Consider the following 14,976-nt stretch of genomic DNA (forward strand, 5'->3'; position numbering starts at 1 on the left):
GATGAACAAAGAAGAGTAGACCATGTTTAAGGATGGCCTCAACAAAGTAAGATTCAACAAAACAAAAAGGAAAAAACCTTTGGTAATGTTTTGCATAGTATCAAGGCTTGACTGAGCCTTGATCACCCGATATTTGAGAATTTGACTTTTCCACAAAATATCTTATTAAAGTTCAATTCTAGAACCAGTGACATGTATTGTCAAATTCTAAAATAAGGAGAACCACATCTGGAGGTGTTTCAACAAGCATACCTCATGTAACACCTTGGAAACAAACTTTTTGGGCCTTTTCAGTGAATAACATTGTCAAAGGTTGTCAAACTTTAACTCTGGCAACAACTACAAAATGATGGAAGGTTAAGGTTGTTAAGGGGAAAGAAACGCCTATAGATGTGTAGCCTGAAAGGCACCACAATAAATGAATAAAACAAAACCAACTCTTTCAAAATAAGGGATATGACATTAAGATAATACAAATCAAAACCATAGCAAAGTCGAAATCACCTCTTCATTTTATAATCTTGCTATATTTGAGACTCAACTTTTGTTCGCTAGTTATTCAACTCCTCAAAGGTGATAAATTCGACATAATCTTTGATGAGATTTGAGTTTCTTGGTACAATAAATAATACTAACGAACAACAATACATTTTTATTCATGAACAACAATAAATAATATAGGCACGAACAACAATACATAGTTTATTCATGAACAATAAATAATATAGGCACGAACAACAATAAATAGTACATCCACAAACAACAACAAATAGCTAGAGATAAACTCACACCACTAGAATTGAAAATCTTTATCTGAGAAATATATCTTTTAACTTTAGATTGTTAATTTGAGTTTATTTATTCTCTTCTAAATATAAATTTTAAAAAAATAGAAAATTCAGGATTATTAATGAAGTGAAGTTAACCTATATACTACTCAAATGTTGAATGAATTCAAAATAGTTGTTGAAAATTATTTATCTTTGGTACTTTAGGGTCAACTCCTACGTTACAGATTGGAATTCTAACTTTGAATGATCGTTAGAAAGCATAATTCATGAACTAATTGTATTGCTGTAAAGCCATACACCAGAACACATCAAGAAATATGAGGTAACTCCAGGGGATACACTCCAAAAGCCACAAAAGTTGCCAAAACAGAAAATTTCAAAAATAAATATATTTATTTGGAATTTTAGAAAACTGTCTAGAACTCTTCCAATTCGACCACCCAAACTCTCCAAATTAGAATAGCATTTAGCTATGTTTAGTTAGGCAGTCTTCCCATTAATCAAAAATTGGAGTTGATATGTTAGAATGCAACATGACAATAAAACAAGAATTCTCAAGGGGCTTCAAAATGTATGTCGAGCGAGGTTTGTTTAAGGTCAAAGCCATGCTAGTGCCTTCACGGAAGTTCGTGTGTTCAATTTGTCTTTGCCTTCTCAAACCACAATTATGCCAACAGACGCTATCTTGGTGTAGATGGAGTAGTCTCGACTTTTAAGCAAAACAGCGAATGTCAAATTCATTGGACTCCGATATCATTTGTTGACTCTAAACTCCTTGACCTAATCCTTACCTGTGAATAAAGTATTGTGACTCTTTGGGTAGGGTTTCCTCATCCCTTTAGTATGGGTCAAGGATGTACAGTGAATGATTATATGAAACCGAGAGGCTGGGCAATCAACAAGCTTGAGAACGTTAGAGCCTTAATGAATGCAACCAATGGTATATACTGAAATCAATCCATAAGTCATTGTACATTAAATTTTAAAACGGCTGATTCTAGGGAAAATTAGAGATGCAAATTTACAATACACAATCTATCCAAGGAATTTTGGCACATACGCTGTACTTGAATCCCTACATTACTGGTGTACCTTAATCACAGATTTAATCCTAGTACACCATAGTTACTTAGCTTCAATTTCAACAATCCATTAATCACATATTCTTAAAAGTTGTAACTACATTTCACCAGCTGTTTTGCATAGTCAGAAAGAAATTTTGTGGCCTGCATTACAGAACTCTCAAAATGTATAACTTACAGCTGCAACTTTAGTAGTTATCGGAGGGCTCAGTTAGTCAATTATATTTCATAAATTCTAATGGATCTAGATTGATTATTCATAAGAATAGATTCTTCAAGACCCATGATAAAAAGTAGAAATGTAGGAGGGTTGTCAGGCACAATGCAAGAAATACTCATCATTATTAACAAATAATTGACAAGACTTTGTTGTACATTGAGAATAGTAACCGCATAGTCATCAGAGTAAACGTTCTCAAGAAAGAACAAACCTTTCCTGATAATTTATTTTACAAAGAATTAACAGAAGATCATACACGGGCATGTTCTAAGCATTTGATGCAGCCTAAATTACTTACAGTTGTGAAAATAAACCAGGATTCAAATCAGTTGAGAAGTGAATCTGTACAGACCATGGCCATAGACAAATTCTGAACTCATTCGGTACAAGTGAAGTGAAGAAGACTCCGTTGTTTGACAGATGTGAATAATTCCAGTGTTAGGATACTAATGGAAGTCAGATCATGGGAAATCTATAAGTAATGCATTCACTAGGTTACAGAGTTCCCACATGAAATGAATTACATCCAGCCCAAACTTTGTACACGTCTTCCAACTGAAAACTTTTGTTTTATTCACTTTCTGGTTTAATTTGACTTGAACCAAATGAACTGATACCATTCATTATTCGAGGGTGATGCCTCATGTTGGACATACTTCTTCAGCACTATCGTAGAGGAAAAACAGAGGATTCGTTCCGTGAAACAGGGAGCATAATAAATACACCGTGAACCTCTGATTTTGATACATCCCGCTTGTCCTTATCAATTGCATAGCAAATGTATATTGTATCTATAGCATTATCCAGAATATGGGTAAAGAACAAAAGAATCATGAAGAGCAGTGCCCATGCAAGAAACATCACAAAATAGGCATCCCCTCCAAGTGATGTTGCAGCTTTCAATATTGCGCATACCTGTATGTTTAAACACAAACTTCATATTAAGCATAGAAGATGCCGTTCCAGGAGTTCTTACCGACCAAACAAAAAAGAGAAATGTTTGCACGGGAAAGGTCATGGTTACCTACCACAATAGCATAAATAACAGTCACAACAAATGATATTCCAAATAGTATGCGATATGATATTGTCTCAACAACAGCGGCTGAAAGGAGATTCCTCTTTAGAAGCTCATAAGACATCTTGGCAGACGAACAATAACTCTTTCCTGTAATTGCTGCAAAATTAATTGTGAACTTGTTGACAGATTCAATGGTCCACAGTACAGAATTGACACAACAGCGAAGAATAGCATATAAAACTCCTTCCTTCCCTTCTCTTCTTGCAGAATCAACAGCAGCTCGAACAATTCGTACAACCCCAAATATAAGGCCAGAAAAGCAAACAGAGCCGAAGGAATGAAGAAACGCATTCCTGCCCAATATATACATCTAAATTTTAAATATCTCCCTGATAATAAAAGATATCTCTGTTTCTGTTCTACATGCACTGCAAAGTACTACTCTTAAAAACATTCTGACATTAAAATGTTTTGTGAGGAAGAAAACAAAAAGAAATTATATGTGCAACTTATCTACAAACAGTTTTGGGACAAAATTTTCCAGAAATGGAGTTTTTGACTAAGAATCTTGGGAAGAAAATAACTACATATGGGCAAAGTAGGTGGAGCTGCTTAGTAAGTATACACTATATTGTCTTGGAAAATTTCGATCCTAACAAGGTAACCTGAATCTGACAAGAGGAAATTGTGGTTCCATATGCATGCACAAGAATTGAAATTAAACAATTCCACTACATTCTTGTCTAGGGTTAGGTTTGCACATAATTGATAGTACATCAGCATGAAACAGGCATAGTTCTAAAAAGGCACTAAGAAGTCATTTCTCCAAATTACAGAGAATAAGGTCAATTAGATAACTTAAGGGGTATAGGGATTGGGGTAAGTGTCAACATTCAATGGGAAATATGATAGTGCATCTGAAATCACCCATTCAGAAATGTTACAGTGGCAAGGCTCATACATTGACAGTTTAAAGATAACAGAGTGGAGAGTCAAGTAAGCTTATTGCCAATACACAAGGTTGGAATGGTTTGAAACTTTGAAGTGCCCCCTCCTAAACACCTTTTCATTTTCTACAGCAGTTCTTTTCTTTCCCTTACGATTCCCTTAAGGAAAGATAATTAATATTATAAAACTGAAATTAAATAGAGGTTGGACTTAATAATGGTCAAAAGGCATATGAAGGGTTGTGTCCCATGAAGGGATAAAGTATGATAAGAAAAGAAATCAAGAAGAAAGAAAAGCAATTTAGGAGATATATTATTTATTTTTCCTTTATGGAATATGAATCAATTATTCAGCAATCTTGAGGATAAAATCCCTCATAGATCACAAATTCATGGACAAAAACCCTTAATTTCTTGAGGATAAAATCCCTCATAGATCACAAATTCACGGACAAAAACCCTTAATTTCTTCATCAAGTTAGTGGATGAAAACCCCTTACTTTAGCAAGAATATTTCAAGACATTTGTACAAATAAAATAGTTGCAAATTACAAGATTACAGCAGATATTCAAAAATAAGTTCATATTTTTCAGAATTATATTATTAAATTTTCAATCTGAAATATATATCAAAATTATAATAATACTTGTGAGCCTTATTGTGAATGTGGGATATTTATTTTAAGAAAAATTAATAAATGTTATAGAAAAGTACATTACATCAAATGGTATCAGAGCTTTGATCTTGCCTGCCTACAGGGTAAAGCTAAAATGTTGGATACATTCCAGTCAAAAGACTCCAAGGCCTATGAAAGGAAGAAAACATGATCTTATGTGAGAATTATTGTACAAACCCGAGGCCCCAAAAAAATTACTAACTGATATCAAACTTTGTCAGACCATGCTAAAGCTTGTTTTTCCTTTGAGGAGTACTTGAAGGCACTCTGTACCAGTTTCCAAACAAAAGAGGTTTATATCAATACATAAGAAAAATGGCTAAGGAGATCAAGGATCAAGATCCAAGAAAATCATTAATTACAACAGAAGAGAGATTAGAATCAAAATGACAAAAAGATGCTAAAACCGAAGGAGAAGGAAAGCCAATATTGTGTGTTGAAGATGTGTCAATAATTACATGGTTATAATTATTTTCTAGAAAGGAACATTACATAGTTAAAATTGTTGGTTAAGTGATAGATTCAATGCCTCAGAACTGGAAGAGAGCATATGACTATTAAATCAAATAAAAGTTTGATGTGATAACTGGCTACATTATAAGAAATCGAAGTAAAGGATGCAATTGAAGCTAGCAGAAATTCAGGCAGCAAAGCCAGGATGTATTAAAAAGCTAAGAATTGTGCACACTAGATAGCAATGTTGCATGTGAGACCCACCAAGGAGGCAATGCTAAAATCAAACAATACACTAAAGCATTGGGTATTGTGAGGTAGCCACAGAATTTATACCATCATTAAGGGGTTTGAAACCATGAATATGAGTGCAAATGACAGGACAAAAGCTACAAGTGGTAAAGAGCTAAGCAAAACGAATTGACCTTCAGATGATTGCTGAAGTACACTTTAATGTAGCCAATGTACACATGGATACACTTTAGATGAAGAGAGAGTTCAGGATAGGCTGGCAATTATTGCAAATTGATAACAAAGATACTGCTTGTGAACTGATTAATGCATTCTATACTTCTTAAGTGTTGAAAGAAAGAATAACAATGTTAGCACCAAGTTAATTCAGCTATGCAAACAAACTTCTAAAGCCTTGAAGGCATAAGTATCACACATCAACCATGAAGCTCAATTTTTTTGTATGTACAAATCTTACACCTCCTAGGCAAAGGAATCTCTACTTCCTTCAAGGTGGACGTCAAATTCCTTTTAGAAAGATTTTTGGACTCACATTCTGCAAAGTCTATGATCTTTGTAGCATCAAAGAATAATTCAGACCAAACAGCTTACCATTACTATGGCATTGTACTCTGACTTTGTAATAAATTGGTCAGTTCCTGTTTAGACATTTTTTTGTGAATGCTTACTATTCTTTGGTGTATTGGATCAATTTTGTAGTTAAAGATTAAAGTTGGAGCAGACACTTAATAGTTGATAATAAACCTGAGAATAATGATTTTGATAATAACTTATAACAAAATCAACAATAATAAAGCTAAATCTAATTGTGATAGAATAACAGAAATTATAAGACTATAAGAGTGACGATATGAGAGGGATTACAATCCTGCTTACGGGTACACCATATTTTGATATCAGAGAAAAATTTCAGAAGGAAACAAGTGTTAGTTACTATTTTATTAATGTGGTAGACATTAGAAGAGAAGGGCAGAGGAAGAGGTAGGCAAAGGGGAATCTTAAATGCCAATCAAGAAACTGCACAATATGCTAAGCACCCAAGCCCCCACCAGCTTGGCATAATGAATGGCATATGGAAAAATTAGTCAAACTTCATTTAGTCAGAGCGTATCATCATGGAGCTTTCTTGATAAATTTGCAATTCCTCCTCGCAAGGGTCAATCTTGGACATGATATTCTTCACAACATCATAACTAATATCTTGGACATCATCATCACATGGTCCAATCATTTCCATACATAGCAAAAGATTACATGATTCAATTACTTCCCAATCTAAAAATTAGGTGGATATTTCCTAGGCATCATCTCCAATCATTGACACATTGACAACACCCAATATCAGCTCTTATTCCTTTTTTGACATCCTTATGTAATCATATAGGTCTCTTTTGTTGAGATATTACTACCTATGTTCCTCCAAATGCTCATCAAAAGGAATACAAGCTTTTAAATCTTCTGACAACCTTTGGCACTTTTCAATAATTTTGGGGACCTCAAGTTTGTACAATAACTCTTCAATAGGATTCATGTCCTCTTCCTTTCATAGACATCGAAATATCTTTGATGCGAAGGCATCCTAAATGTTAGCTTTATCCAACAGGCTAACGGAATCAAAGCTCTAATACCAATCATAATGTCCCTTTTTAAAATTTCCTCATTTTTGCCTCAAACAAATATTCCACACAAAAATACTTACAGAATTAATTATAAATATTAATTTAACTTTAAACTTATGATTTTGAAAATTATAAACTTTAGATTCAAAGCTTTATTACAAATTTGAAATTATTAAACTTAAATTCTGATATTATCTCTCTTCCAAATTCTGGCTTCCTAAATTGTATAAATGTCTTGAAATGTTACTAGGTTTCTACATTAGAGGTTTTCGTCCTTTTCGTCCTTAAATTTCTGATTTTTAAGAGGTTTCGTCCTCAGGTTGCTGAATGATTCATGAGGAAAAATATATATAATATGTCTTCACAAATTGATGTCCCCCTTCTCCTTGATTGATTTTTCTTACATTTTGCAATGGACATAACTCTTCATCTACATGTCTTTTGACTTTTCATTAAAACTAAACTTCATTAAATTTCAATTTTTCTATGATACTATAATTAATTTCCCTTTTATTGTCCTTCCTTAGGGAATCACATGAGAAAGGAGGAGGCATTACAATCCACCCTTCCCAAGATTGCTTGTCTTCAAGCAATCACAACTAGGATGCTAAAGAATTTCTTCTCTGCCTGACTGAATATTTTTGGAGTTACTAGGATCCCAAATCAATCTTGGAAATGCTATGAATGTTTCTAATGAGGTAGTATATTTCATTAACCATCTATTGGTTACAAAGTCTGGTTGATGCAGTTCCTTAACAAACTGTCTTGTCATCGAACAACTTTGCTTGACTATCCATATTGCCTAGCAAAACTCCTTGAGGCATATCCAACTCTACAAATTGTTCTCTACCTGCAACTTCTAACATTCTCGAGGCTTGTTCTCTATGAAGAACCATTTCACAATTCAACTTCTGCAGCACTACTCTGATATTATCAAGAACTTGAACTAGGATTTGTTTCAATCCCAATGGACAAATCTTTTTGCATCCATTTCAAATTGTGGGTTATCTACAACCCAGTGGAAATTTTGAAAATTATTCCTATAATTAGATGGGAAATCAAATTTCTATTTAGACCATCCATATTGGCCTAATATTGAACAATCTTCTTCTAGATTCATTATTTCTAATTCCCTATCAGTGTGTCAATTTTTCCAACTTGCTTACCCACAATACTAACTATTGAAACATTTTCTTCAACTTGTCGCCTTGATGTGTTTACTTCCTCATATTTCACCTTATTTTCTGATTGTACATCAGATTTTCTCGATTCCTTTTTTAATATCATTGCTTCTTTGCTTCAACACTTGTGGCTTGGCTCCCAAGATTCCTTGCATAGGAAGCAAAGACTCTCTTCTAAGTATTTTTCGACTATCATTAATCTTTCTTGCAATAGGAGAAATCTTCTTTTGTTGATTAGGAGGAGATTCCTTGGAATGAAATTGGGTCCAAGGCATTGACTGCTTTAGTTTTACAACACGCTTTTGATAATTTGTTGGGGTTCTAGTTCTAAATTTTCTTTTTCCTTCTTTGTTTCTTTTCCTTGTGTTTCAAGATTATGTAAAAAATTTCCATCCTTTAGGTCATTCAGAGCACCTTTAGAATCACCATGCTTGCTTTCCATTTCATTGAACTTCATCTCTATGGTGTACCTACCAGAAAAATGGTGACCCATGCATGCCAACAATTATACTTTAACTCTTCTAGATTGATGTTATAATGTTTAGCTTGGACTCCAAAGGTTTTTACCATGATGTCATAGGGTTTATGACTTGCAAGATGGTTTGGATCAAATTGAATGTGGGCTACAAGGTGGCTGTAACAATTATGCATTGCCCCAGATCTTTCCCCAACCGCACAAAAATGTTTAAATGTTTGCACTTATCTCCACATGTGATACCTTTAAAATTCATTATTAACCCCAGGGACATTTTCCATAACTTGGCTGTAACATTGCATTCTTTTGCTTAGAACCAAAAATTTAATGGCTGGAAACTACCTTGTACTAGCTGTAAACATTACACCAATGGTAATGGGTTGTAAAATCCATCACCATGTGACTGAAAACTTTTCTTTGGCTGCAACAGAAACGTGGAAAGTGCTAATAATGTTGAAGGCGGCAGATTTATAATTGGAAACCATACTCAAAGCAGCCCTTGGCTCATAACTATTGCAACCATTACTCATTGAGTTAGGTTGGTGATTCTCAACAAGAAAGACCCATCCTACAATTGTTCATTTAGTAGCCACCCTAGAAGTGTGATAGACCAAATACCACTACAATTAAGCATCTCATCTTTGGAAGAGGGTGTGATTGTCACCCATTGATATTTCCTACACCTAACCACCTATGATTAAGCATCTCATCTTTGGAAGAGATCAAGATTGTCATCCATTGATATTTCTTAGACCTAACCATTAAAACTCTTGGAGCTCTATCTTTAATGCCTTAAAGCTCTATACCCCCTTTCTCCTGGATTCCAACCCTCCAAGAACAATGATATAGAAGTCTTTGCATACCTTGTGTTCACCCAAAGTGATAATGAATTGCTTTTCCTTCATGATGCTAAAAACTTGTAGTCTCATCCTTAATGTATCCTCTAACTTGATTGTAGTTTGATATCCAAAGCACCAAACTACATTAGTACATAGTCATAAAATCTTGAACATCAAAATGACACCTATATTTCTTGTCATCATCTAAGTATCAAGTGCCTCGGAGTGACTATCTATATTTGGTCATCATCCACAATCTTGTCTTTAATGGCAGTAATTGGCTCCCATGAGTGATCTATGAACCATGAAAATTGATCTACTTTGATTCTCAAAACATCACTTGGACCCCATGTGCAAAAATAGTATGGAACTTGAAACAAAGAGTCCACATGCCCTATAGAACAAGTTGTATCCCTTACTCCATCACCTCTCTCTTTGCATGTTTTCCATGGTGACATGAGTTTTGTAATGACATAGGAAACACCAAGTCTAAAATATTCTCATACCTTAGGCTGCGAACAAAATGCTCATCCTCATCTACTAAAAAAGAGTTTGTTGAGATATACTCAACATTTTCATTTTTCTGACTCAAAACTTCCGAATTTGGGCTAATCAAAATGTCCTTCCTAAATGGATGTCCATCCTTAATGCTCTTTTGAAAATTAATCAATGGCTCACAATGTGGAATTTTGAAAGATAGTGCATGAATTCTTCTCGTCCAACAAGTGGAACCCCTTTTGTCTTCCCGTCAATGATAATTTGATGACACGTGCCATCATTAGAAACTAATAAAACATCTTCTCCTACAAAAGAATCTTTATCTTCTACTTGCTTTTTAGGCTCCTCTTGTTCTTGCTCATTGGTCTGACCATTTTCTTGTGGCTCTTATTTTGGCACTTCTTCCTTGAGTTTACCAACTTCTTCTGATTCTGATTTGGACTTTGTTTCTTCTATCAACATTGCTTCTTTTGGATCTTGTTCATTGATCTCCGCTCTTATCCATTTTCCTTGCATATTCATATAGGCCTCTTTTGTTAAGATAATGGTTCTTGAGTGCCTCCAAGTACTCATCAAAGGGAACACTAGCTTTGAAATCATTTGGCAACCTTTGATATTGGTCAAATATTTTGGAAGGTTCAAGTTTGTACCTTTCTTTGTCCTTTTGTATTTTCATCAATGATTCTTGAACATAATCTATGTCCTCTTCTTTTTGTAAGTACTTTGGCTGAAGAATATTGTATTAGGCATCTATAGAACCTTTGTGATTGGAATGCATCCAACATGTTAACTTTACCCTACAGGTTAACAGGATCATACCTCTGATTCCATTTGTAATGTCCCATTCTAGAATATCCTTTATTTTCCATAATAAATAATTCAAACCCACAATCATATTAGCATAGTCAATTATAAATATTAATTTAACCTAAAATTAATAATTTTGATTATAAAAGTCAAACTTTAAACTTATGATTAAAATGGTTGAAATATTCAATGTTAAACTAAAGAGCAAAAGCCTCCTTAAGATCTTTCCATAACAGATAAGATTGACAACTAAGAAAAGCAAACTTAACTGGAGAATAAAAGAAAGTTTCTAAATACTATCCTAATGACATAATTCACCTTTATAAACTAAATATAACAAAATTATTTTTTTACCCTCCCTTAATCGCCAATCTATTGACGACACCAAGTTTGTCTCAAAATTTTGCAAATTTGTCTAGATAGACTTAGTAAGAATGTTTGCAATTTGATCCTCGGTTGGAACTGCGACATCACTGATCCATCTTCTACAAGTTGTCATATGAAATGACAATGAAGCTCCACATGTTTTGTACATTTGTGGAAGACTAGATTTTTGGCAAGCTTTAGCACCCCTTGATTGTCACAAAACAAGTGTGAAGGCCTTGCTTGAGACATTTGTATGTTAGAAAACATCCTCCTAAGCCAAATTGCCTCACATGTTGCTTTGCCAGTTCCCCGATACTCTACTTTTGTCGAGGAAAGAGCTATTGCCTACGTCTTTTTATTGGTCCATGTTACTGCACTCGTACCAAGACTGAAAACATATCTAGAAGTGGACTTGTTGTCATCAACAAAACCTGCCCAATCAGAATCTGTGAACCCAACCAGCCTAGGACCTTTACTTTTGTTATACAGAATGCCAAAGTGAAGTGCCCCCTTCACATATCTCAGTACCCGCTTCACTGCAACCCAATGTGTGCCTTAGGGGTTGTCATGAGACGAGAAATGTAACTCACAACATAACTCAAATCACGTCAAGTGGTTGTAAGATAGATAAGGCTGCCCACTAGTTTCCTAAAAGCTGACTCATTGATCACCTTTGAGTCTGATTTGGCTGAAAGTTTCAACCCTTTCTCCATAGATGTAGACGAGATTTTGCAATCTATCATTCTGAACTTGTCTAGCAAACTCTTGGCATATTTAGATTGAAAAATAAAAATACCACCACCCATCTGCCAAACCTCTATACCCAGGCAATAATGAAGAAGGCCTAAGCCTATCATATCAAAAGCCTAACACAAATTCCATTTGATTTGCTCAAGCAAATGTGTCCCATTGCCCGTAATGATAATATCATCCACATAAATGACAAGAATGATATCATTACCTATGGTTTTAATATATAAATTGGGATTTGAAGGACTTCTCTGAAATGCCTAGTCATCCAAATACCTATCAATCTTTATGTACCATGTCATGGGTGTCTATTTTAGGCCAAAAAGAGCCTTTGTCAATCTCCATACCAAATGCTCTTTTCCTGCAACCTGAAAACCTTGAGGTTGTGTCATGTACACTTCTTCCTCCAAATCTCCATTGAGGAAAATACTCTTCACATTCATTTGATGGACTTCCCAACCAAACTATGTTGCCATGGCTAGAACTAGACGGATGGTGCTCATCTTTGCTGTAGGAGCAAAGGTCCCCTTTTAGCCACCAACCATGCTTTGTATTTGTCAAGTGTACCATCAGACTTGTACTTGACTTTGTACACCCATTTGCATCCAATAAGTTTCCCTGGTGGAAGATCTAAAAGGACCCAAATCTTATTTTTTTAAAGAATGATGTTCAGAAACCATAGCCTTTTCCCATCCAGGGTTACCTTTCGCCTCTAAATAATCCTAGTGTTCATAAGCACTCTAAATGTTAGCCATAAGAGCGAAGTTTATTATATTTTGCTTGCTCCTTCCTTTGGATGATCTACCCTCAACTAGTTCATCATCTTTAACATCACCAATGAGCTTTTCCCACCACTTAGTCTCATTGTAGAGACACCTTCATCCAAATCAGCATGATCATCATGACTTGTGCTGCCCTAAACTATCATTTGGACGTTGATCCAAGTTTTCCTAAAGAAAATATGTTGGTATTGGTACTTGCCTATAAAATTCCACAAGTTCGGAATCGTCAGAATCCCCCCCTTCAAGTGTAGCTAAAGGATGAACACCCAAATAGTTAGCCTTCAAAGGTTGATCTTCAAGACTCTTGATGCACAAAGAGAGCTGAAAAGGCCCAACTTCTTCATCAATCACTACATCCATGTTGAATGTTAGACGATCAATGTCCACATCGATTAACCTATAGGCTGTATGATTGTCACTGTACCCTATAAACTTGACTTTGACTCTTGGAGTAATCTTGATTCTCTTGGCATCTGAAATCCACACGTATGTAGTACAACCAAGAACCTTCAGTTGATTGATTCGTGGTTTCCTCCTAGAACATGCTTCTTCTAGGGTATTCTCTTTGAATACCTATGTTAGAGACCTTTTAAGAAGGTACACAGCAATGTAAACTGCCTCAGCCCAAAACATCTTTGAAACATTCCTATTCTCTAACATACATCAAGCCATTTTTGTAATAGTACGGTTCCTCCTCTCAACTACACCATTCTATTGAGGGGTGTAGGGTGTTGTAAATTGGTGTTTAATAGCATGTTTAGAATAGAAGTTAGTGGGCTCGTTTGAACTAAACTCACCCCCATTATCAGACCTAAGAGTTATGATTGCACATCCTGACTCCTTTTCTACTAATGATTTAAACTTCTGCAATTCTTTAAACACTTCTAATTTTGCTTTTAGGAAAAACACCCACATTTTCCTACTGAAATTGTCAATTAACAAGAGAAAAAACCTAGCACCAATGACTGATGCAATATCCATTGGTCCACAAACATCTACATGAACCAACTAAAGGACCTTCGACGCTCTCCAAGCTTGTCCTTCTGAAAAAGGAGTTCAGCACTACTTCCCTACTTGGCAAGCTTTGCAAACACCTTGTATCTATTGTCAGATTTCAGATAAGCCTTCTACCATATTCTCTTGAGCCAACTAAGAGAGATAAGATAGATTGAGATGCCCATGCCAAAGAGTACTAATTGAAAATGAACTCTTTAATGCTAATGCATGTTCTTGAACCTCTCTAGTATTATCAAGTCGATACAACCCTTGATCTTCAATGCCAACGACAATGATTTTCTTGGACTCCTTATCAACAATATGACACTTATGTTTGTCCAATTTGGGACAGTGGCACATAATCTGACTTACTACTGAGAGCAAATTGAGCTCCATGCCTGAAACATTGTATACATTGAGAAAAATGAGGTTTCTCCCTCCAAAACTTATTTGAACATTGCCTTTGCCAACAACTATATACTCTTCACCACCGAAGATTACTAAATTTGAGCAAGTCATACTATCGTATACTCAATGAACCGATCGTTCTCATTTGTTAAGTGATGAGATGCTCCAAAATCAATATACCATGCAAAAGAGAGTGCATGGTCTACTAGTCTTTTGGCCATGAATGCATAGAAGGTTGACTCCTGCTCAAAATGTTCTGCAATATGGGCCTTCGATTGAGACCCTCCTAGGTTGGATTTGTAATCAACCAATCGCTTTCTGCAGTGCTTCTTCATATGACCAAGTTTACCACAATAATGGCATGTGATAGTCTTTAGATTTTTTGAAGTATCATCAGGTTTTCCTTGTTCTTTCTAATGAGTGGACTTGCCTTTGCCTTTGGTTGTAAAGGCCTATTCCACAGTTACTAAATCAATGCTAGTACCAAAGTGCTTCTTCCATCTGTTTTGCAATAAATGTTTGTTGCACAACTCATTGAACTTCAGGTCAACAGGTGTAGACGTGATGTACATTGTTTCTATAAAATGCTCATATGACTGTGGTAAGCTTTTCAACATTATGACGACCCGTTGTGACGTCTTCACACATCGCCCCATTGCAAATGGGGACCCCCACTTTTCGCTTTTTAGAGTAGAAGTTTTGCCTAATTTCCTAGTGTTTGCCTTTTCTTATGAGAGGGTTTTGAATTTTAAATAGGATCATATGTTAAGAGTGATCCTGAGTTTTGCCTAAGTCTAGGGGTTGCCTTGGGG

At 35.3% G+C, this 14,976-nt stretch overlaps 1 protein-coding gene across 1 annotated transcript in view; it reads right to left on the reverse strand.

Moving 5' to 3' along the window:
• Positions 1-2,183: 2,183 nt before the first annotated feature.
• Positions 2,184-14,976, reverse strand: part of LOC131072884 (choline transporter protein 1) — a 30,421-nt gene continuing 17,628 nt past the window's right edge. Inside the window, exons 2-3 of the mRNA XM_058009179.2 lie at positions 3,122-3,467; positions 2,184-3,008 (exon numbers count right to left, since the gene is read on the reverse strand). Of these exons, the coding sequence (XP_057865162.2) occupies positions 2,760-3,008; positions 3,122-3,467 (595 nt within the window). The 3' untranslated portion in view covers positions 2,184-2,759. The remainder of the gene's footprint in view (positions 3,009-3,121; positions 3,468-14,976) is intronic.

This window comes from Cryptomeria japonica, chromosome 11, assembly GCF_030272615.1.
Source record: "Cryptomeria japonica chromosome 11, Sugi_1.0, whole genome shotgun sequence".
Taxonomy (NCBI): Eukaryota; Viridiplantae; Streptophyta; class Pinopsida; order Cupressales; family Cupressaceae; genus Cryptomeria; species Cryptomeria japonica.